The 25,212-nt window shown below is 40.0% G+C and overlaps 1 protein-coding gene across 1 annotated transcript in view; it reads right to left on the bottom strand.

Moving 5' to 3' along the window:
* The window catches only part of LOC141497101 (uncharacterized), a 55,777-nt gene that overhangs the window by 11,865 nt on the left and 18,700 nt on the right, over positions 1-25,212 (bottom strand). The window contains exons 3-5 of the mRNA XM_074199695.1: positions 11,460-11,658; positions 11,015-11,089; positions 8,745-8,796 (exon numbers count right to left, since the gene is read on the bottom strand). Coding sequence (XP_074055796.1) covers positions 8,745-8,796; positions 11,015-11,089; positions 11,460-11,658 — 326 coding nt within the window. The remainder of the gene's footprint in view (positions 1-8,744; positions 8,797-11,014; positions 11,090-11,459; positions 11,659-25,212) is intronic.

The following is a 25,212-nucleotide window of genomic DNA, read 5'->3' as shown; positions in this document are numbered from 1 at the left end:
TGTAACTCTAACAGAGAGAATATACCTAGCCAGAAATGATGGACATTCATGACCTATTCATGAGACTGCTATCTAAAAAGATGTAACTGGCTTTAACCCCACTTGGGAGAAAGACCCTAATAACTCTCAGGAATTTTGACTCTGTTTGATAGAATATACTGAATTAGAATGGACAGACACTCAGAATTTTCTGTGACTTAGATAGAATGATCTAAAAAACACTACCTCCTTAAAAAGGGGGACAGGAAAGAGACTGGAGGAGGGAGGGGAGTGATGGTGTAAATCTCATTACACTAAGAGGTACAAAAAAAGGGAGAAAGGGGGAAAAATACAAACAGAGGGAAGATAGCATAGAGGGCAATAAAAGAATTAGTAATCATAACCTTGAATGTGAATGGGATGAACTCTCCCTTAAAACGTAAGCAAATAGCAGAGTGGATTAAAAACCAGAATCCTACAATATGCTGTTTACAAGAAACTCATTTGAAGCAGAGAGATACATATAGAGTAAAGGTAAAAGGTTGGAGCAAAATATATTTTGCTTCAGCTGAAGTAAAAAAAAGCAGGGATAGCAATCCTTATCTCAGACAAAGCAGCAGCAAAAATAGATAGTATTAAAAGATATAAGGAAGGAAACTTTATCCTCCTAAAAGGTACCATAGACAATAAAGTCATTTCAATATTGAATATATATGCACCCAGTGGGACAGCACCCAAATTCTTAGAGGACAAGCTGAAAGAACTACAGGAAGACATAGACAGCAAAACTCTACTAGTGGGAGACCTCAACTTCCTGCTATCTGCTCTAGATAAATCAAATCATAAAATAAACAAGAAAGAAGTTAAGGAGGTAAATAGATTGTTAGAAAAATTGGATATGGTAGACTTATGGAGGAAACTGAATGGGGATAGAAAGGAATATACCTTTTTCTCTGCAGTACATGGAACTTATACAAAAATTGACCATGTACTAGGACATAAAAACCTAATGATCAACTGCAGAAAGGCAGAAATAGTATTCTCAGATAACAATGCAATAAAAGTCATATGCAATACTGGGCCAAGGAGATATAGACCCAGAACAAATTGGAAACTGAATAACCTCATTTTAAAAAAATGAGTGGACCAAAAAACAAATTATAGAAAGAATTAACCATTTTACCCTAGATAATGATAATAATGAAACAACATACCAAAACCTATGGGATTCATTCAAAGCGACTCTCAGGGGATATATTATAGCTCTAAATGCTTACATGAATAAATTGGAGAAAGAGGAAATCAATGAACTAAACATGCAACCAAAAAAAATTAGAGAATGAACAAATCAAAAATCCCCAATTAAATACTAAATTAGAAATTTTAAAAATTAAAGGAGAAATTAATAAAATCAAAAGCAAAAACACTATTGAATTAATAAATAAAACCAAAAGTTGGCATTATGAAAAAAACGATAAAATTGATAAACCTCTGGTCAATTTGATTAAAAAAAGAAAGAAGAAAACCAAATTGCTAGTATCATAAATCAAAAAGGTGAACTCACCACAAATGAGGAGAAAATTAAAGTAATAATTTGAAATTATTTTGCCCAACTCTATGCCAATAAATTTGATAATCTAAGTGAAATGGATGAATATTTACAAAAATATAAGTTGCCCATGTTAAATGAAGAGATTAAATACCTAAACAACCCTATCTCAGAAAAAGAAATTGATAATGATCATTGTTGGAAGGGTTTTGGGAAATCTAGGACACTATTACACTGTTGGTGGAACTGTGAACTCATCCAACCCTTCTGGAGAGCTATTTGGAACTATGCCCAAAGGGCAACAAAAATGTGCATACCCTTTGACCCAGCAATACCACTACTGGGTCTATATCCTGAAGAGATGAGGAAAAAGGGTAAAAACATTACTTGTACAAAAATATTTATAGCAGCCCTGTTTGTGGTGGCAAAGAATTGGAAATCCAGTAAATTGGGGAATGGCTTAGCAAACTGTGGTATATGTATGTCATGGAACACTATTGTTCTATTAGAAACCAGGAGGGATGGGATTTAAGGGAAACCTGGAGGGATTTGCATGAACTGATGCTGAGTGAGATGAGCAGAACCAGAAAAACACTGTACACCCTAACAGCTACATGGGAGTGATGTTCAACCTTGAAGGACTTGCTCATTCCATCAGTGCAACAATCCAGAACAATTTTGGGCTGTCTGCAAAGGAGAGTACCACAAAGTACAAGGACTATTCCCTTTAATTTAGGAAAAAACCAGATATCTTATTGTCTGATCTTGTTACCTCTTAGACTTCTCTTCTCTTTAACGATATGATTTCTCTCTCATCACACCCAATTTGGATCAAGGTACAACATGGAAACAAAATAAAGACTGACAGAGTGCTACATGTGTAATACATGTGGGGGGATGGGGGAGGGAAGCAAGATTGGGGGAAAATTGTAAAACTCAAATAATATCTTTAATAAAAATAAATTTAAAAATAAAAGCAAAATTGGCCGGATGGAAAAAGAGATAAGAAAACTCTCTGAGGAGAACAAATCCTCCAGACAAAGAATAGAATTCAGGGAGATTGATGAATTTACCAGAAATCAGGAATCAATACCTCAAAACCAAAAAAATGAAAAATTAGAAGAAAATGTGAAATATCTCATTGAATAAACAACTGATATGGAAAACAGACTTAGGAAAGACAATTTAAAAATTATTGTAATACCTGAAAGTCATGATCAGGAAAAGAGCCTTGACATCATTTTCAAAGAATTACTACAGGAAAATTGCCCTGATATTCTAGAAGCAGAGGGCGAAATAGAAATGGAGAGAATCCACCGATTCCCCCGAGAAAGAGATCCCAAAAAACCAACCCCTAGGAATATTATAGCCAAGTTCCAGAACTCCCAAGTCAAAGAGAAAATATTATAAGCAGCCAGAAGGACATAGTTCAAATATCATGGAGCTGCCGTCAGGATCACAAAAGACTTAGCAGCAATTACACTGGAAGCTCGTAGGGCTTGGAATATAATATACTGGAAGGCAAAGGAGCTTAGAATGCAACCGAGAATCAACTACCCATCAAAACTGCATGTCCTCTACCAGGGAAAAAGATGGACTTTCAATGAACCAGGGGAATTTCAAATGTTCCTGTTGTAATGGCCAGAGCTGAACAGAAGGTTTGATCTTCAGACACAGGACTCAGGTGAAGCATAGGGATTGGAGAAGGGGAAAATATGAGGGACTTGATGATGAACTGCATATATTCCTGCATAGAAAAATGACACTGATAATACTCATATGAACCTTCTCAGTTAATAGAACAGGTAGAGGGAGCTTTCATAGTTGAAGCACAGGAGAAAGCTAAATTTGAAGATAAAATATGGTGTAAAAATGGAGTCAACAGAAAAAAAGGGAAATGTGATGGGAAAAAGAAAAAGGAGAGGGGAATAGTCCAAGATATTTCATATAGTAAGTTTTTTCTTTATTACAATGAGCTATTGCAATGATATGGAAGGAGGAAGGCAAGGAGGAATGAGGGAATCTTTGCTCTCATCAGAGGTGGTTAGGAGAGGAGACAGCATATATACTCAATGGGGTATAGGCATCTGGAGTAAGAAGGAGGGGGGAGCAGGGGGAAGGGGTGGGGATGTGAATAAAGGAGGAGAGGATGGACCATGGGGGGACAGTGGTCAGATATAACACATTTTCTTTTTTACTTCCTGCAAGGGTCTGGGATTGGATGGTGTGTCCAGGACCATAGGGCCAGGTGGATGCTGGGCCTAAGGGGTGGTATGTGGGTTTGGGGACTCTTGACCCCAGGTCTGGGGATCTGTCTGCTGTTCCACTCAGCTACCCTACAGCAGAGTCAGAGTGAAAGGAGAGAGAAAATATAATACATGGCAGAGGAGAAGTATGAAAGGAAGGAGTGGTGATCAGCAATGGCAACAGTAGAAAAATATGGAAGTAACTTTTGTCATGGACTTATAAATAATGTGATCCACCCACAACAGAGTTTTTGGTTTTGGAACAAAGAATCAAGCACATTTATTATTATTATTATTTGGGGGGGGGGTGCAGGCCAAATGGGGCTGGGTGGCCTGCCTGTGGCCGCATAGCAGGGTGATTGTTGGGTGTCTGAGGCCAGATTTGGACCCGGGTGCTCCTGGCTCAAGGGCCAATGCTCTGTCTGCAACCCAGCCACCCCTACTATTACTACTATTTTATTTTATTTGGGGTCTTTTTTTTTCTTTTTTCTTTTTGGTTTTTGCAGGGCAGAGGGGTTTGGGTGGCTTGCATGTCACATGGCTGGGTGATTGTTGGGTGTATGGGGCCGGATGTAGGCTCAGGCACTCATGGCTCCAGGGCTGTTGTGCCGTCCATTGCGCCACCTGGCCATACCTACAATTATTACTATTATTATTTTTTTAATTTTAATTTTTTTCTCTCCCCTTTACTTTATCGCTCAAGCAAGTCTATATTTATGGGGGAGGGGGTATTTCATTTACTCTTAAATATGAATATTTAATTAATGTAAAAAAACATTATTTGTACAAAATGAGAATAAATATTAAGTAAAAAATAATAGTAAAACCAATTAAGTGGAAAAAAGAAAACCTTTAGGAGGATAATAAACAGGAATGTTAAGGTCAAATAGGAATTAAAAAAAAGCAAAAAAAACCCCAATCAAAACATTTGAAAAAATAGTTAAGAAATTAGTAAAAGAGATATATCTGGTTTTTTTTTAGAAAGGCAACAGGGAGAAGTGACTTGCCCAAGGCCACACAGCTAGGTAATTATTAAGTGTCTGTGGCCCTAAAGCTAGCAATATCTTTACCAAAATCCTGCTGTAGATCTTAGTACGTTGCATTTCAAAGAGCCAAGGAGCTGGGTTGCATCCAGAAAGAAAAGTTTCACATTTAATGCGTGTCACATGGTCCGCCGGACAAAAGAGTTTGAGAAGAACTTAAGAAGCTTTATAGAAATCAATTCAGAGAGATCCAGGAAAACTGAGAAAAGATTCAGCTCAATCCAACAAAGTCCAGAAAATGACACAAAGAAAATCAGACAGCTGGAAATAAGGAGTCACACACGGAAGGAAAAAAGCAATTCCTTGAGGAATGTAATTGAACAAGGGCAAGTTAATGCCATTCTAAAAGATCAAGCAATGAGATAAGACCAAAAGAACAAAAATAGGGGTGGCTAGGTGGCGCAGTGGATAGAGCACAAGCCCTGGAGTCAGGAGGACCTCTATTCAAATCTGGTCTCAGACACTGAATAATTACCTAGCTGCATGGCCTTGGGAAAAGCCATTTAACCCCATTGCTTTGCCAAAAAAAAAATAAAAAGAACAAAAATAACAATAGAAAGAGAATGTAAATCATTTCATCAGAAAAGCAACTGTTGTGGAAAACAGGAGAAATAATTATATATCTATAACTGTACCTATAGCTATCTACCTATCTATATCTCTATATATAAAATAGATGAAGTACCTGACAATAAAGCTTAAAGAAACAGAATCTTGATACAATTTTGCAAAGGAAAATTGCCTGAAGTTCTAGAAAAAGAAGGTAAAGGAGAAATGAAAAAAGCCACCAATCACCATCCAAAAGAGATCCTAACAGGAAACCGTACAGCAAAGTCAGAGCCAAGTCTCCAAGGTCCCAGGCTAAGGAAATATTATTGGAAGCAAGAAGAAAAACCCAATTTAAATATCTTGAAGGTACAATGAGTTTTGCAGAAGACCCAGCATCTCTTACATCGAAGGACCCTAGTTCTTGGAATACTGTATTGCAAAGAGCAAAAGAACTGAAGTAATGTCCAAGGGTAACTTACCCAACCAAGCCTAGACTCCAGTGAAAAAAGAAAAAGAGCAAATTGCATAACTCAAAGACTTTAAGGTTGTGAAAACAATCCCACAATTTAAGGGAAATTTGGCATATAAGATCTGAGAGAAAAATGAGGTAAACATTAGAGCTCAGTTATATGGGACATAATAAGATTAACTTGTGTGCGTCTGATGTGTGAAAATATTTTCAGTATGCTTATGACTGCTGTCATTATTTGGATCATTTGAAAGGAAGGGATGAGTTGACCTGAGCATGATGGAGTGATTCTAAAAAATAAAATTACGTAAGGAGAGATAAGAAGGAAGAATTATTTCATAAAAATGAAGCATAACAGGAAAAACTGATCCAGAAGAAACCATTAGAGGGAGGGTTGGTAAAGCTGGATCCTTATTCTCATTGGTAACAGGTGACAAGCATCTATTTTTCACCCATTCTCAATATGCTCATAAATTCATACACATTATATAAATGAATAAGTGGGTATAAAGGTCTGCCAAATTCAGAAACAAGGAAGAAGAGATAGGAATAGGATTGGGGAAAGGATAAGGGAAGGAGACTTCTGGGAAGATGAAAAGATTAAAGACCAGGAGGGCAAGGCAGTAGGGAGAAGTAAGGCAAAGGAAAAAGGAGGGATAGGGGAAATAGGGAGAGAAGGATAGTGAGGGAAAATTGGGAGGAGGAAAACATACATGTAATTATCCTTTAGAAAGTTAAAGAGATGAATGGACTCACAAAATGAGAGATTCACAGCAAGAAAATAAAGAGTAGAAGGTGAATTTATTAAGTTAAAAAAAGTAACCATGATCTCAGATGAATTTTAAGTTAAAATTGATTTAATTAAAATACAAAATAGGGGAAATTCTATGATATGTCAGCAAGATTACTCTATATGGTAATAGATCATGTAAAATTGCTAAACAGTCCAAAATACCTGAGAGTAGATCTGCCAAAACAGACAGAGGAACTTTTGAAAATAAAAATAGTAGGGCTGCTAAGTGGCCTAGTGGATAGAGTACAGACCCTGGAGTAAGGAGGACCTGAGTTCAAATTCAGCCTCAGACACTTAATAATGACCTAGCTGTGTGGCCTTGGGCAAGACACTTAACCCCATTGCCTAGCAAAAACCTAAAGAAACAAAACAAAACGAAACAAAAAAACCCTAAAATGCCTTATTGGACAAAAAAAACATTGGAATAGCTTGAAAAGAGCAGGGTAGAAATTAGGCATCAACAAGATCTCTCAATTCAAACCAAGAGAAGGTCAAAATGGGCACATGGTTGGCTCCAAAATCATGTTAGCACGAGCCAATGAGGCCAGCCTGGAAGTGTTTACTGATCCATGTATGCACAGAGGAAGAAGTTAAGGTCACCAACCCCAACAAGCAATAGCCAAATCTAACACAGACAATACTGGTTATATAAAATGGAAAAGCTTTTATGCAAAACAAAATTGAAGGAGAGTGGGAAGCTAGGAAAGTCATTTGTCACCGAATTTCTAGGAAACAGCTCATTTCTCAACTCTAGAGAGAGAAGTGAAACTATGAAAACACAACCCATTCGCCAATTGGCACAAAGATAAGAAAAGCCAGTTTTCAGACAAAGCAAGCAAAACTGTCTCCAGTCCAATGAGAAACGTTCTCAATCCCTACTGACTAGAAAAATGCAAATTCAACCCATTTTAAGGGATCGTCTTCTATCTATCAGACTGAATAATAGGAAAGAAAGGGAAAATGCTAAGTGTTGGCAATGGTGGGAAAACTGGGACACTGACGCAATGGGGGAGCTGCTAGCTGTAGAGCCTAAAGGCAGCTTTGTAAAAGGGAAAAGGATCAAATTGTACAAACAAGAGGATGCCCAGCAAGTGGGGAAAGGCAAAAGAACCTGTTGTGGGATTGTGACGGAATATTGTCCCAATAAAATATAACGTGAAAAGATAAAACAAGAATAAATGACAGGCAAGATGACATATGGAGAAAATGACTGAAATGAAAGTGTGTTGCAAGTTGCACATATAAAACTTCTATCAGACTGAGAATAATCACAGGTAGCGTGGGAAAATGGGTGTATGTGTTTATATGTGTGCTTGCATGTATGTGCGTGTGTGTGCGTGCGTGTGTGTATGTGCAATGCTGGGTGGGCATGAAGAGGCAATTGAAGAGTGAAGTTGTCCTTGAAAGATGACTGTAAGGGGTAGCTCTCTGGCACAGTGGACAGAACACCAGCCAGGGAGTCAGGAGTACCCGAGTTCAAATCTGGCCTCAGACAGAGGATTTGACAGCTATTACCTAGCTGGGTGGCCTTGGGCAAGCCACTTCACCCCATTGCCTTGCAAAAAGTAAAAAACAAAAAACCCCCAAAACAGAAAACAAACAGGGAGGACAGTAGTTTTGGGGGATGGAAGCTTAGGACTAAGACCCCAAGGGCCCCATGAATCAGCTTAAAACACAGGAGAAGAGAACAGTATAGTTACTACCAGATCCAATTTCAAACCTACCTTTTGGAAAGGAAAGGATCCATAAGGAAGGCATTGCCAGCTTCAGGGACCCTCCCCTATGTCTACAGAGAGGGATTTGGTTTCTCACCTTGCTTGGATGTTTGCTCTCTATTCTTTAAAAAGACTCTGACACAACAGGGATGTGAGGCCATGACAAGACCTGAATTGGATTTGAGTGAAGGGGGCTTGTGCCTAAGTCCCTAGCCTCACTTTATCTTTCAGAGTCATCTGGGTGTAGAGGTCAGATAGCCCCAAGGTCACACAGCTAGTAAGTGGCAAATGACTGAGACTGAATTCAATCTCCTGTCATCCTGACTTCAAGGTCAGTGCTCTACCCCCTGCACCACCCAGATGCCCCAACTTGGACCAGTCTGAGGATAGACTGCACTCACCTGAAATTTGGGTCTGAGACTCCCAGGCTCCATTGCCATGAATCCGGAATTCCTGCAAAGGGAGCAAGGACAAATGTGATTCAATTTGGTCAAGTTCCTCCATCTTTTTTGTGGTCTTTATCTATGTTGGGGTCCTGCTTCTCCCAATAGAACCCCAAATATAACAGCTAAAGCTCTACTATCAGAGCTTGCTCCTAAGCAGGAAAGGTTTCTCATTCTAAGCCTTTCTGATCCCTGAGAGACAGTCTAGAGACACCTGGAAAGTTACCCCCTTGTCTGCCTCAGTTTAGAAAAACCCATAATCTTAGTCCCAGACTGACTACTTTGGGGTATCAGACTGTGGAAGACTGGTATTTGTCAACCTTTAACAACAAAACTGTTCCAACAGTTCTCTGACTTTGGCATCTGGATTTGACTCAGGACTTGCTTGGGCCAGGCCTAGGGCCTCTGTAGACAGAGCTGAGGAGGCAGAAGGATCACAGGAGTGGGAAAAGGGAGAGCTTTACCTCCCCAACAGGGGCAGGAGACTGGCCTGCAGGCATTTATAAAGTGTGAGGTCCTCCAGGAGTTCAAAAGGTCTTGGCCCTGCTCTCAGGGCAGAGACTCCAAGCTACACAAAGGGGAAGGTATCAGGGAAGGGCAGGCTCCCAAAGGAAGTTACCAAGGGGAAAAAGACTACATCACCCTCTCACTTAATGGATTCCTCCTCTCCTCAGGCTCCTACAGAGGCAGAAGAAACTTGGGATCCCAGAGTGGGACAGACCAGGCAACATCTCAGTGACTCCGGAGGTAGAGCTCTCCCTCCAGCTGGTCCTTTGCCTCCCCACATTTCAGCTCCCCAGTTAACATAGACAGAATTTAAACTACAGAACCCAGGGAAAGTGGAGGATACAGAGGCTTTGGAATGAAATCACAAGGAAATGACTACAAGAAACCTGAGACTAGGAAATGAAATTCAGTCTGGGATTCAAGCTTGAGGGCACAGAAAGAAACTGAGGCAGGACCTCTTTTTATAGTGGCAGAGAATTGTAAATTGAGGGAATTCCCATCCATAGGGGAATGGATCGACTCATTAAGGATTATGAATATTATGGAGAACTATTTTTCTATAAGAAACCAAGAGTGGCCGGACTTTAGAGAAGCAAGAAAAGAATGACATGAACTGGTGGTGAACAAAGGGAACAGAACCAAGACAACATTGTATACATCAACAACTGGTGAGCAGATCAAGTATGATGGATGCAGCTCCCCTCAGCAGTTCAGAGACCAAGGACAACCTTGAGAGGTCCCTTCTGGACAATTCATCCACATCTAGGTGGCTGTGGGGAACTCCACGGAATCTGAATTATAAGTATACTGTGTTCACTTCTCAGAAACTTGGCTTTTCTATTTCCTTTCTATCTTACGTTTTTCTTTCTTTTCTCTCGTTCTAACTTCCCTTAAACAAAATGATAAATATGTCAATATGTTAAACACAAATGTACATGACAACTTTTACCAGACTAATGTTGAAAAATGTAATGGGAAAAATAAAATATAAATGACAAAAAAAAAAGAAGTTGAGGCAGGGAAGGAGGGGGCCTGGGTAAGGGAATCAGGAGTACAGTCTGGGAGATAAGACATTCTTATTAAGCTGATGGATTGAAAGAAGGGTTCTGAGTGGACACTGAGCCTGGGAAAACTGAATGAGTCCTGAGTCTAATGAGGAACAGGAGAGGATACTGGTACCCCCTGGTAGAACATCTTTGAAACTGGAGAGAGGAAGACACATCTGGAATCTGATGGGGAAGCAGGCCAAAATTCAGGAGTTCAAATAAGAGGAGCCTGATTTCCTGGGGGCAAGAAGGCAGGACTCAGGGATTCTAATGGGATCCTGGTCTGAAGGCAGAAAAACTGAAAATCTGGCCCAGAAATGGGGACAGGGAGACAGGATACCTGGGTGCTGACAGCAAGGCAATAATCAGGACTTCTGGATTCCACTGGGCAAAGTCTGAAGTCTGGGAAAATGTGACCCCATGGGAAATCTGGGGAGCATTACAGAGGAAGTCTGGGAAATGATAAGGCGTCTGGAAATGAATGGAGTGGGGAAGGGAAAGGAGGGTAGCTCTTCCATTAGCCAAGCCTGGAAGGGGAACAATGCTCCCAGCAGACCTGGAGGACATGCACAAGGAGGCCAGATGATGAGATGAGACTCAGTGGAAGGGGAGACAGCAGAGGACAGGAAACAGGGGGAAATGGGCGGGGGGGGGCGGTCTCTGGCTCAGACCTACCTGGGACATGCAAGCACAAAAGTGGCTTCCAGAAGGCAGAATGATCTCAGCTTCAAGGGCAGAGAGGACAGAGGTCTGAGATACAGAAAAGGCAGAGCAATTCAGCTCAAAGACTTCCTGCTACCCAGCAGCCCACTCGGGGAGGATCTCCCTAATCCCCAAATCATCACCCTGTGCAGCCCCAGAGGCTCCCAGAGTCCTCCAATCACACCCAGCATGAAGACTCTGGGACCCAGACTGCCTCTCCTCCCTGAGTCCTGCCCTGCATCACGTGGATTGCCTTCTCCACTGAAATGATCCCTTCTTCTGCCCTAAACTCCTCCCCAACTCCAAACCCTGCCTCCAGAGCTCAGAGCACTGCATGGTCCCCACCCACCAGGCCCCTTATCTCTCGGAGCTCCCCCTCTTCAGTCCTCCCACCCCTCCTCCCCCTGCCCTGATCCACCTGCAGCCCCAGTCCTCCTGAGAGGAATGGGACCTCTTCTCTGAAGAGCTGGCAGCAGCTGGATCTTGGGAAACCTGTGGACCTCCAGGGTGGAGTGGACTGAGGCCGATGTGTTCTTCCATGGTAGTTGTCTTGTGGGATCCTCTACCAGGAGATGAAAAGGTCTTCAAAGTGGGCTTGGAGGTGATGGGAGGAGGAGCTGTGAGAAGACAAGGAAAGGCCATTGGATCAGAAAGGCCTGATCCTGCTCTGGCTGCCATCGGTGTAGGATATCGGTGACAGCTGGAGCAGGTGAAGGTTCTGGGTCAGAGATGTCAGAAATCACTGAATGGAATCCATCTCATTTGGCAAAGTTCTTTCAGGTTTTCCATCTATACCATTGTATCTTTATAGTATTTGACTTTCTCTCCTATGGGAATGTTTGAGAAACCATTTTCTAAGAATCATTGGACTTTGAAAAATGACTTCTAGATAATTCAAATATCTGGATTTTGGCTCTGGTGCTCCTGGCTCCAGGGCCTGTGCTGGGTCCACTGCGCCACCAGGCCATACCTACAATTATTTTTATTTAAAAAAAATTTTTTTTTTAGGTTTTTGCGAGGCAAATGGGGTTAAGTGGCTTGCCCAAGGCCACACGGCTAAGTAATTTTTAAGTGTTTGAGACCGGATTTGAACCCAGGTTTTCCTGACTCCAGGGACGGTGCTTTATCCACTGCGCCACCTAGATGCCCCTATTATTTTTTAAATTATGATTTTAATTTTCTTCTCTCCCCTTTCCTTTATAGTTCATGCAGGTCTATATGTTTTGGGTGGAGGGGGTATTATGGTTACTCTTAAGAATATTTTATTAATGTATAAAAACATTATTTGTACAAAATAAGAATAAATAAATACATTCAAAAATGGGAATATCAATCTATTTTCTGATCTGGATGCTATGAAATTTGGAATTAGGCTGAAAGAGAGTTTATAAACCATTGGGGCAGCTAGGTGGCATGATGACCTGCCTTGGAGTGAAGAGAATCTGACTTCAAATCCAGCCTCAGACACTTAATAATGAGCTTGTTGTGTGACCTTAGGCAAGTTACTTAACCCCACTACCTTGCAAAAAAGAAAAACAACAAACAAAAAAAAGTTCATAAACTGTTACTGCTTGGGGGGGGGGGGGGTTATTTACATGTAAAAAGACTAAAATTTACCGTTTCTCTTTTTTTATTTTTTTAATTTTTTTTTAGGTTTTTGCAAGGCAAATGGCATTAAGTGGCTTGCCCAAGGCCACACAGCTAAGTAATTATTAAGTGTCATAGACCCTATTTCAATCAGGAATTGATTGAATCAGGAGTTCCTGAGTTCAAATCGGGGCTCAGACACTTAATTACCTAGCTGTTTGGTCTTGGGAAACCAATTAACCTAATTTCCCTTGCAAAAAACCTAAAAAAAAAGAAAAAGAAAAAGAAAAGCAGGAGTTAGTAGAAGACATTGATATTTTCAGATTTTAGAACTTTAGATTTTCATATATGAACATTAGCTATAAGCAGGGCTGGGTAATGGGGCACAAACCACAACACCGTGGCATGGTCTAGTAAGAGTCATTTCCAGAAGGCAAAATTGAGGATAAGGTAAACCTAATGAGAAAAACAGGTAAGTTAATAAGTATTTATTAAATACTTACAAAATACAGGGGAAATAGCCAGGTGGAGCAGTGGAGAGAGCAGGGGCCTGAGGTCAAGAGAATCTGAGTTCAGATATGACATTAGTCACTAATTGGGTGACAAGCCACTGGGCAAATCATAACTTCCATTTGCCTCAATTCATCATCTGTTAAATGGGGAAATGGGAGAAGGAAATGGCAAATCACTACAGTAACTTTGCCAAGAACAACCCATGAATAAGTCCAAGATATCATGAAGAATTGGAAGCAACTGGGCGGCTAGGTGACGCAGTGGATAAAGCACTGGCCCTGGAGTTAGGAGTACCTGGGTTAAAATCCAGTCTCAGACACTTAATAAATACCTAGCCGTGTGGACTTGGGCAAGCCACTTAACCCCATTGCCTTGCAAGAACCTAAAAAAAAAAAAAAAGAATTGGAAGCAACTGAACAAAACACATACTAGCCACTGCTAAAAAATGTGTCTCATACAATTATTCGAGTTCACCATCCTTTTGTAAGGAAGTTGGCTGCATGACTCACTCCTGTTCCTCTTCCACTCCTTCCCATCTTAGAGGTTCACAGCCTTTGAAGGCATGAGATCATGGTCCAAAGGCTCTTAGCTTAAAGTTGTTCAATTGCATTTTTAGCAGTAAACAATGACCTAATTTAATTTCAAGGATATTTATCCTCTGGGACAAAAACATGTGCATATTTTAACCATAACTGGGTTTTTTCTGGAGATTCCAAGCTGTCATAATCAGGTCGATATTGCTTATGGGCATAAAGACACCGAGTGCTTATAAGTGCAATATAAGAACCTATAAAAACCTAAAAGTCTGTTTTCCAATTTGGCTCAAATTGTTTTCAAACTCTCATGAAGATTGAATATTCATGTGCCAACGATCCCTGGCATGCACAAACGATAACTGTCTGTTTGTCAGGGCACCAAAGAAGTCCCAGGCTCCCTGTGTCATTGCACTGCCACAAATTTGTCACCATGGGGACAAGCTATTAGTTGGATTTAAATTCTTGCAGCAGAGAGAACTAGGTCTTGGAAACCTGTGGTCCCCAGAAATGCATGGAAGAGATGCCTATAAAATCATCATGAACCGACACAACCATTCTACCAAAGTTAACCTTCCCTTTCCCTATCAAGGTTTGACTATAACATGGTCAGCATAAGAAATTAAATCAGAATTTGGGGGGTGGTTTGTGGAAGCTACAGACAACACTTAAAGGCCAAGAGATGGCACAGAGCCTGTCCATATTTTAACATTAGCAGGTTTTTTTCTGCAGATTCCAAGATCAAGTACATACAATTTTGGGAGACCAAACAGGGACTACATAAAAACTAGCATTTATAAATGCAGCATAAGAATCAATAAGTTCTGTCTTTCAATCTTGTTCCAATTGATTTCAAGCTTTCATGAAGATTGTTCATTCAGGTCGAAATGATCCCAGGAATGCACAGACCCTCACAGTCATTTGTCAGAGCCTCAGAATAGTCTCCTGATTCCAGGCTCCCTGTGTCATTGCACTGCCTCAAAGCTGTATTCACCAGATGAAGATGTTACTTAGGTTTCCATCCTTGCAACAGAGAGAACTAGCTTGTTGAAAACCATGGTCCCAGAAATGCAGAGGAGAGACCCTCGTGAAACCATAAAGGAATGATGCCATCATCCTACCAAAGCTGACCTAACATTGCCACTGGCTGAGAGAAGATTTTCTGGCATGAACAGATCCTAAACTTATGTCAGTATTAGTCTATCTGGAAGATTTTCAAAGGAAATGATTGGCAACGGGGGTTAGTCAGCAGAGATACAGAGAAAATGCAGCCACCTTGCCAGTATAGACAAAAGAGAGTCATTTCTGAAGAGATTCTCATCTTGGAAAGATGATGTTACAAATAAATGCCTAAAAAATTTAACATGTAATTGAGCTTCCAGTATATTTATCATTTCATATACTATGTGTAATGAGACAATAAAATATAGTTTTAAATAGTAACTAACGTTTAATTTTCACTTGTTCCAGAGACTAAAATAAGGAATTTCAATTTCTAACCAAGAGAGCTTGTCCCATTCTCTTTACTTTTCCACTTCATATAGGTGTGAGCATTTTCACTGTATTCTGTTAAAATTGCAGAATACAAGTACTGGTACAATAGACAGAATTCTGGGCCTCTAATCAAAAAGATTTCATTTAATTCTACTTCAGAAATTTTCTAGTTCTATGAGTCTTACAAGTCACAGGACCTCTATGTGCCTCAGTTACTTCATCAGTGACTATATGATGATAAAATGACATAATATGTATAAAATGCAGGACATATAATAGCTGTTACATACATATAAACTTGTACTTTTGATTTTGATTATTTCTGCCCCTGTTTTACTCTTCTGAAATCAGTATAATCCTTATTCTTGTATTCCCTTATTTCCATTCCAAACCATGATCTTTTACCTAAATCAGTTAATAGTGAAATTGGAGATCTGGATTTCCTTTTCATAGCATCTCCATGTTTGCAAACTTCCAGATTAACAAAGAGGAAATAAAATACTTAAATAACCCCATTTCAGAAAAAAAATGAAGAAACCATCAAGAAACTCTAAGAGAATCTATAAGAAAATGTCTCCAGGTCCAGATGGATTTCCAAATCAATTCTGCCAAACATTTAAGGTACAATTAATTCCAATTCTACATGTACCATTTTATAAAATAGGAGGAGTTCTGCCGAAATTCCTTTTAGGATATCAAGATGGTGCTTATCATGAAACCAGGAAGAGTCAAAACAAAGAAAATTATTGACTAATCTCCCTAATGAATGCTGATGCAAAAACATCAAATAAAATGTTAGCAATAAGAGAATAGCAAGTTATTAATAGGATAATACACCTTGACCAGATAGGATTTATTTCAGGTAGGCGGGAATGGTTCAGTATTAGGAAAATATCAACATAATTGAACATATAATTAACAAAATCAACAGAAATCATGTGATTATCTCAATTGATGCTGAGAAAGTCTTTGACAAATTACAACACCCATTCCTATTAAAGGCACTAGAGAGTACAGAAAGCGATAAAGTTTTTCTTAAAATAATGAGCAGCCCTGTGGGTACAGTGGTTAGGGCACTGGCACTGCACTCAGGTGGACTTGAGTTGAAATCTGGCCTCATACATTTCATAATACTTACTTATTTGTGTGACCTTGGGTAAGTCTCTTAGCCTTATTGCCTTGCAAAATTCCAAAAAAAAAATAATAATGAGCAGTATCTATCTAAAACCCATGAACAATTATTATATGTAATGGACAAAAAGTAGGAGCATTTCCAATAAGATAATGAAAGAAGAATGTCCATTATTACCATTACTATTCAATATAGTATTAGAAATGTTGAGCAGTAAGAGAAGAAAAAGAAATGGAAGGAAACAGAATTGGCAATCTGGAAGCAAAACTTTAACATTTTTGCAGATGATACGGTGGTACACTTAGAGAACCCCAGAAAATCATCTGAAAAACTTTTTGAGATGTCCGATTTTTTTCAGTGATGGGATAATGGTTAAAGCAAACCTTAATGGTTGGCTGGGGGAGGAATGAAAAGTTTTAGAAAAGGTGGCATGATGTACCTTCTCTTTCAGCCACTGTGCCAAGGTACAGGGTTAAAAAGGAAGGGACAAGACCTTCTGGTGATGCTTAGAATGCAGTATAAAAACAGAAACTGATCCATATTAAAGAAAATGTTTGTGAGTGGGAATACATTGAGGGCAGCAGAGAAATAAAGGACCTCAAGGAGTGAGGATAACCATGGTTAGGGAGCGAGAGCAGAACTTGGGATGAAATAGGCAAAATCCAATAAAGGTAACAGGTAACATTTGTACAGGACATTGGGTCGAAGAACTAGCAAGTTTCTGATTGGAATTGGACCTTAGGGCTTCATGTACAAAGGTCCGAGATTTTATCCACAATAGTACAATTTGTATTATGATTTCTGAAGAGAATACACTGAAAATGCTCATATACATACATACATATATATATATATATATATATATATATATATATATATATATATATATAAAGTAAAAAAGGCTAGAGATGTAGACCAGCTCCTGAGTGATGCAAATTTGGTTTTGCGTTTTTTAACTTCTCAAAGCAGTCAAAAAGAATTGATAATTACTATTTAAAACACTTTTCTATTGGCTCATTACCAATAATCTGCTTGACTGATATATTTGCTAGTCAATTGCAAATGTTGCTTTCCCTTAGTGTTTTTTTATAATGTTCATATAAAAAAATCTGTGAAAGGATAGAATTTGCTCAAATGTAAACTGAATATCCTTTCACTGAAACTCTCCTGAAGGATTAGGGCAACCAATGGTCAGTAGAGCACTGACCTTAGGGTCTAGAGGATGGGAGCTTGAATCTGGCCTCAGACACTCGATACTAGCTGAGGGACCTTGTGGAAGTTACTTAACCATGATTGCTTCACATCCAGGGCCACCTTCCATCATCCTACTTCATATCACTGGACCAGGAGGCTGGCAACTTGGGATAGCGCCCCCCCCTACCTCAAATCCAATTCATGTGCTTGTCAAGGCATCACCGCCCTGATGTCATGAATTTGTCAACAGAGGACAAACATCACTGAATATAATTTCATGTTGCCAACCTATTCATTTGAGAAGCCACCAGATAGCAGAAGAGAAATATAAACAGGTGGTAAGTTCACATTAGAAAACCTTAGCATTTGAATGAGTGACCCTTTAAGGTCTTATTCTCAAAAGGTTATGGCAGGCTATAGTAGTTTCATGATAACCTCTACTGTGGCTTCCTAGGGACCATGGTTTTCAAACAGCCTGCCATCACAGCTTTGAAAACAAAAAACCTCCCCAACTTACACATGGTCAAAGGTTATGCAAAGTTAATTTACAGATGAGGAGATCAAAGCAATCCATAGCCATATGAAAAAATGCTCTAAAACATTATTAGACAAATGCAACTTAAAGCTTCTCTGAGGTACCACCTCACACCTCTTAGATTGGTCAATATTACCAGAAGGGATAATGATCATTGTTGGAAGGGTTGTGGGAAATTTGGGACACTGGTGGTGGAGCTGTGAACTTATCCAACGTTTCTGGAAAGCTATTTGTAACTATGCCCAAAGGGCAACAAAAGTGTGCCTACTCTTTGACCCAGCAATAACACTACTGGGTCTATATTCTGAAGAAATGATAAAAAAGGGTGAAAACATCATTTGTACAAAAATATTCATAACAGCCCTGTTTGTGGTGGCAAAGAATTGGAAATCAAGTAAATGTCCTTCAATTGGGGAATGGCTTAGCAAACTGTGGTAGATGTATGTCATGGAACACTATTGTTCTATTAGAAATCAGGAGGGATGGGATTTCTATGAACTGATGCTGAGTGAGATGAGCAGAACCAGAAAAACACTGTCCACCCTAACAGCAGCATGGGGGTGATGATCAACCTTGAAGGACTCGCTCATTCCATCAGTGCAACAATCAGGGACAATTTGGGGCCGTCTCCAAAGGAGAGTGCCATTTGTATCCAGATAAGGAGGTGTGGAGTTTGAACAAAGTTCAAGGACTATTATAATTTAGAAAAAACTGCTATCTTATTGTCTGATCTTGTTACCTCTTAGTCTTCTTGTCTCTTCTTTAAGGATATGATTTCTCTCTCATCACACCCAATTTGGATCAAAGTACAACATGGAAACAAAGTAAAGACTGACAGATTGGTTTCCTTGTGGGGTGTGGGGTGAGGGAAGCAAGATTGGGGGGAAAATTGTAAAACTCAAATAATATCTTTAATAAAAATAAATTAAAAAAAAGAAAGCCCAAAACCAAGTTACATGTTGATGTAGTGATTAAGGTTTGATGACATGGGATTATTAGGCAAGCTAGAAAACAGAGAGTTTGCCTGGAATCCAACCTTTCTGAAAGTGTAGAAATAATTTAACATAAATTTGGGAGAGTAAAAAAAATATGTTGCCCTTAGAAACAGTCAGAGTTTGACACACACACATATTGTATGATTCCCAAAATCAGTGTCTTTCTGGTCTTGATAGTCTGGAATCACTGCAGAAAAATAGCTGTTAAGGTTGAAGCATGTGTATACATGTTGTCCCAGAGGATAAACATCTTTTTAATCAGATTAGATGATTATTTATTGCTTAAGTTACCATTAACAAATTTTTTAGCTCACATCCCTTCCACTCCTGTCTGAATCATTCAAAAGGCTCATGAACTTCTAAATGGGAAGAGTTGCAAGAAGTCTAAGAATGAAGCATGCTTTTCACTTCATTACAAAAAACGAGTCACTCAAATTTCTGGATGAGACACACATTGTCAGACATGAGAAATGCCATCCATTTTGGAACTTTGGTTTTAGAAGGATTTCAATTTTATTTTATAATGAAGTGAATATGTCCATTCCCAGGCCTTGTATTCCAGTCTAAGCTGCTGGGATTTGGGTCAAGTCACCTGGCTATTCTAAGCTCATGGCCTGTATTGTGAATATCATGAAAACGGCGTGAGAATCCCTGTGTCACAGGTATGGTGGATGTTTGTTGTCAGGAGGGAATGGGTTTATGTGTGCAACACTTTGCAAAGTAAATTATCCTTAGGATATAAACTAATGTCATTTTAAACAGATTGGTTCTATGTAAGGTTAAATTCTGGTGTTTTGTTGTTCATGGGGAAGTAACAGTATCATACCAATGTATGGGATGCTGAAGACCCCTACTCAGCTTGACTACTCAGAGGCTTCTCAAAGTTCATAGCAGAATGTCATTTATTAGAATCTTGCAAGAAACGGCCGGTCCTCCCAGGGTGCAAAGGGGACACCCAGGGGTGGAGGCCGCCTGACAAGCATTAGCATCCAAGCTTTATAGGCAAAGCCCACAACCTTCCTAATTTCTGTTGACCTCTCATATGATTGGCTCAAGCCTTGCAATAAGTGTGGGGGATTTTTGTGGTTATGACAGCTGCAGTGATGATACCAGACATCTGCTATTGGTGGGGGGAGGGGCTTGGAAACTCAGCCACCCCCGACCTATTTTGAAGGGACTGATGGTTTTTGGAAACTCGGGCCCCTTGACCTGACCTAATTTGAAGGAACTGATAATTCTTTTCTTCAGACTTAAGAGACTTCCACCCATCCACTCACCAATGATGGGAAGGAGATATAAATATAAAAATACGATAAGTCTATATAGTTTTGGGCATTTTTGTTTTATTGTTTGACTCTTTCAGAAGAAATCAGACTTGAAATGAAGGACAAAATTGGAAAACTGAGCCTTTATCTGAAAGAAACTTACAAATAAAAATCATGAATGACACTGCCTGTGATTGCATGTGGTGAGATATCTGTGGTACAAATGAGAGAATGCAAACTGGAAAGAAACCTTATGTATGCAATCAGTGTGGAAAGGCTTTTACTACCAAGGACAGTCTTACTGTACATCAAAAAATCCACACTGGAAACATTATATATATAATGCATCTGGAAAGGCTTTTACATTGAAGGACACACTTGTTAAACATCAGACAATTCACACCAGAGTGAAACTTTATGAATGTAATCAAGGTGATAAAGTCTTCGGGCAAACATCAGACTGTCTTTCCATGAGAAAATTCATATTAGAAAGGAACCTTATGGGGCGGCTAGGTGGCATAGTGGATAAAGCACCAGCCTTGGATTCAGGAGTACCTGGGTTCAAATCTGGTCTCAGACACTTAATGATTACCAAGCTGTGTGGCCTTGGGCAAGCCACTTAACCCCATTTGCCTTCCAAGCAAACCTAAAAAAAAAAAAAGAAAAAGAAAGGAACCTTATCACTAACATCAATGATTCAATTAATTTAAAGGGAAAACTGAGTTTCTCATACTCACATTGTGATAAAGGGTACAATTTCTTGAGGAAAAAAATGACATTTGGAAGAAAACACTTGATGAAGAGAAGGAATCAGAATTGTTTACACAGGGGTATAAAATTTCAGGCAAATAAGGGAGAAATTTATATTTTTTCACATGCCACTAATGTGTATACATTCAGCCTACATTGAGACTGCTGCATGTGAAAACCCAATAACATGAGATGCTACCTGTCTCCTGATTGTTGTGACTCGAGGATCATGGTGATGATGAAGGGATTCCAATAAACTTGAGTCAGAGCAGGATACTTGTGTGAAAACAAAAGCAGCCTCTACTAAGTTAGTCTAAGGCTTTGCAATTTCCCTCTGAAAGCTTCTCATGCTCAAACCTTCATAATTTTGAAAAGTCAAAGAGGGGAAAACGTTGGTTTGTGTCTTGCTACCTCCAAAGTGACCTTTTCCTTTGACCTGCTCACCTGAAGGAAAAAGCCATCCAAGTGAATGAGAACTTTTCTGGGGACTTTGAAAGAGATTAAGAAGATAGTCTCTCTTTTTCTAAATGTGGTCAACTCTGTAGGCAGACAAGAGATATCCAAGGAAAATGGAAATCTTTCTTTTCATACTGCAGAAACTGATGACATTGTAAACTAAGGTCTGAATATGTCCCTTTATTAAGGAGGGTGGTGGCAAGATGTCATCGACGTTTCCTTTTCCTCTGCTATTTTCATAGCCCAGTGTGGGGATCTGCAAATTGTCAGCACTTCCCATGTGGAATGATCCACAGGGGGGTCTAGTCACTCCTCTCCTCACCAAAACTCAGGAAGTCCTTGATCCAAATGTGATTTTCTTGACTGTGTTTCAGTAGGTTACTAAAGGATTTTCTCACTGTTTGCCGACTTCCAGATTCTCTGTCTTCAGAGGAATTGACCTGTGCCTCCTCTAGCTTCCCTTTGCTCTCGCAATGTTGGCCAGATTATTCATACTGGTTTATGTACAGAGTTGAAGGGGAGAACTTCCTCTACATCTTGCTCCTGTGCACATTACTAAAGAGATGACGTTTCTGGACCTTTTTCCATGTTCAGTACAAAGCTGCTGCCCTCTCTTTCTCATAACCCCTCTTTTCCACCCTAGAACTGTGATCAGATAATAGGTGTCAGAATTGGGAGCTGGTCCCCATTCCTTCTTCCAGTGCAGATTCAAGGGTCACCTGAGATGTCCTTTTCCTCCGCGATTACCCCTTCAGGCGTAGTCATCTTCATAGAAATGTGTCCCCAACACTCCCATGGCTGCTCATAGCTCTGCCATTGGGTTTCCTTCTTGGCCAGTCCCTATGCCTGTCTCCACAGACTTTTCTGTTTATCATTGTAAAGCTATGATACGTGCAAAAATGACTAATTGTAATGTTTTTCTTTGATGATTAGAAATTGCTCTAGTACATTTTTTAGGTTCTCATTGAGGTTTTTAGAGTGAGGCTTAGTAAGGCAGTCAGAGTGGGTGATTAGGGCACAAAAGGAGAAAAATCTAATTTTGAAAAGCAGTTTGTTAGGTTTGCAGTTTTTGTGAAACACTACAGTGAGTTAAAGCTTTAATATTTTTTTTTGTTTTTGTTTTAAGGCAACAGGATTAAGTGACTTGTCCAGGATCATACAGCTAGGCAATTATTAGGTGTCCGAGACAGGATTTGAACTCAGGTCCTCCTGACCCCAGTGCAGGGCACTATTTACTGTGCCACCTGGCTGCCATAGAGGAAAAGTTGCACAAACACTGGGCATAGAGTCTAAAACAGAAGGTACTGAAGCAAAGTTTATTGATACCCTGTCTGGTCCAAGACTCAATAGGAGGCCCCAGCCTCTACCTCAATTCCTGTATTCTGTTCTCTTAGTTGTTTGCTCTCCTAGCACATTCAGTCCCATCATAATTCTGTTCCTTTCTTGTGTCTAACTACCTGTAAATCATCGCCTTTCTGTTTCTAACCCTGCTACCTGAGGAGACGGGCTGCTAAATGTATGCTATGGGACACCAGCATTCTCTACCTCCCAACTCCCTAAACTAATGTTGTGGTCACCTACATGAACTTAGTCAATGATTCTCCAAGAATGGGACTGAAATTGAGCCACAGAAAATTCCAAATCTGGGAAACTAAAGTTCTATGGAAGCATTATTATCTCTGTCAGTAAATCCGTGTTGGCAACTTCCACTCATTGCTTCTGATCCCTCACATCTTGAGAAGACAGCTAAAATCTAGGAACACTTGAGAAGACTTCACATGCTTCAAGATGGTGATCCTCAGACTCTGACTGCAATGTAGTCTCTAATCCCACCTTTTTCTGGACTTCCTAAGCAAATATCCTTAGGTCTTCCAACTGATCCTCATGGCATGGACTTGAAGTCCTTCACCATTTTGGTTTCCCCACTCCAGTTGAACCACAATCACTCAAGGTCCTTGCTACTCTGGTGATCACAGGTCAACAAAATGCTCTAGAACTGGTCTCCCCAAGGCAGAGTGAGTGATATTCAGCCTTTAAGAAGCAATGCCTGACCATGGAATCAGGAATACCTGAGTTCAAATCCGGCCTCAGACACTTAATAATTGCCTAGCTTTAACTAGTCACTTAACCCCATTGCCTTAATTTTAAAAAAAAGCAATGCCACTTGCCAAACTGCCTAGCACTCTGCTACCTTTCTTGAAGTCATGTTGGACCCTTGAGTTATAATGAGCCTTGAGCACACACAGTTGCTTCCCGTCAAGTTTTACAAAAGGGCCCACTAGCAGTCATACCTTTTTCTACTATTAGCAGTCCTGTTTTTTTTTTTTTAGGTTTTTACAAGGCAAATGGGGTTATGTGGCTTGCCCAAGGCCACACAGCTAGGTAATTATTAAGTGTCTGAGACCAGATTTGAACCCAGGTACTCCTGACTCCAGGGCCCTGCTTTACCCACTGCGTCACCTAGCTGCCCCAATCCTGTTTGTTCCTAACTAGGAGTGTCTATACATTTGTCATCCCTCAAACAATAAGTAACTTCGGACCAGGCTCTGTCCTAGAAAACAGGGACACCAAGGAAAAGGTAAAGAGAAATAGTCCTGGGGCAGTGGATAGTGCACTGGCCTTGGAGTCAGGAGGACTGGAGTTCAAATCCACCCTCAGACACTTAATATTGCATAACTGTGTGGCTTTGGGCAAGTCACTGAACCCCATTGACTTAACAAACAAAAAATTTTTTAAAAAGCTGGTCCAAATTGGTATGAGAAGTGGTGACTCTCCTACCTTTGAAGTTCCCAAGGATTGGCAAAGAGGAGTCAGATGAAGCTCTTGGGCTGCCAGGAAAATGATAGAACTCTTAACAGAATTTGGGATGAAGAGGGAGCTGGATAATAACAATGACACCAAATCAAAAGACAAGATTCATCAGAAATGGCCCTGGTGTTGGGACAGATCAAAGGAAAAAGGGAAAGGGGAATGAATAAGATGGGATGGATAGTGTCCTTGAAATAATGCACTTGAACTGGAACAAACTTGGAGAGCTAGTGAAGGATGGAAAGACCTGCTGTGTTAAGTTCCTGGGGTTCACAAAGAGGTGGACACAACTGCTCGACTGAACAATTGTTCCATAAGCTTAAACCTCCTTTAAGATGAGTCTAAGGACAGAGAGGTGCCTCTGTATAGTAGAGTATGGGCTTAGAATCAATGAAACAACTTCATGATTTCCAATCCATCCCAAAACATTTTCTAGGCATCCTGATGCAGGCAAATTACTTAAGTCTGTTTGCCTCAGTTTCTTCATTAGTAAAATGAGTTGTATAATGAAATGACAAAACACTCCAGTACCCTCCACTACTCCACCCCCCCTTTGGGGGGGTTCCAAAGTATCAGACATGACTGAAATGACCAAATAACAAATCAGACTATCCAGAGAAATATAAAAACAAATTAGGAATTCAGGAATAATTTGATGACAGTGGTAACCCTGTATAGTTTTAAAAGGTAGTTTTTTTTCAGAAGAGATTGCATTACATATTGAAGGATCTCTGAGGTACCACTTCACACTTCTCAGACTGGCCAATAATGACCAGAAAGGAAAACAATCATTGTTGGAAGGGTTGTGGGAAATCTGGGTCACTATTGCATTTTTGGTGGAGCTATGAACTCATCCAACCTTTCTGGAGAGCAATGTGGAACTACGCCCAAAGGGCAACAAAAATGTGC

Source organism: Macrotis lagotis, chromosome X (genome assembly GCF_037893015.1).
Source record: "Macrotis lagotis isolate mMagLag1 chromosome X, bilby.v1.9.chrom.fasta, whole genome shotgun sequence".
NCBI classification, from domain to species: domain Eukaryota; kingdom Metazoa; phylum Chordata; class Mammalia; order Peramelemorphia; family Peramelidae; genus Macrotis; species Macrotis lagotis.
Note: the sequence above shows the minus strand (reverse complement) of the source record. Positions and strands in the feature narration are given on the sequence as shown.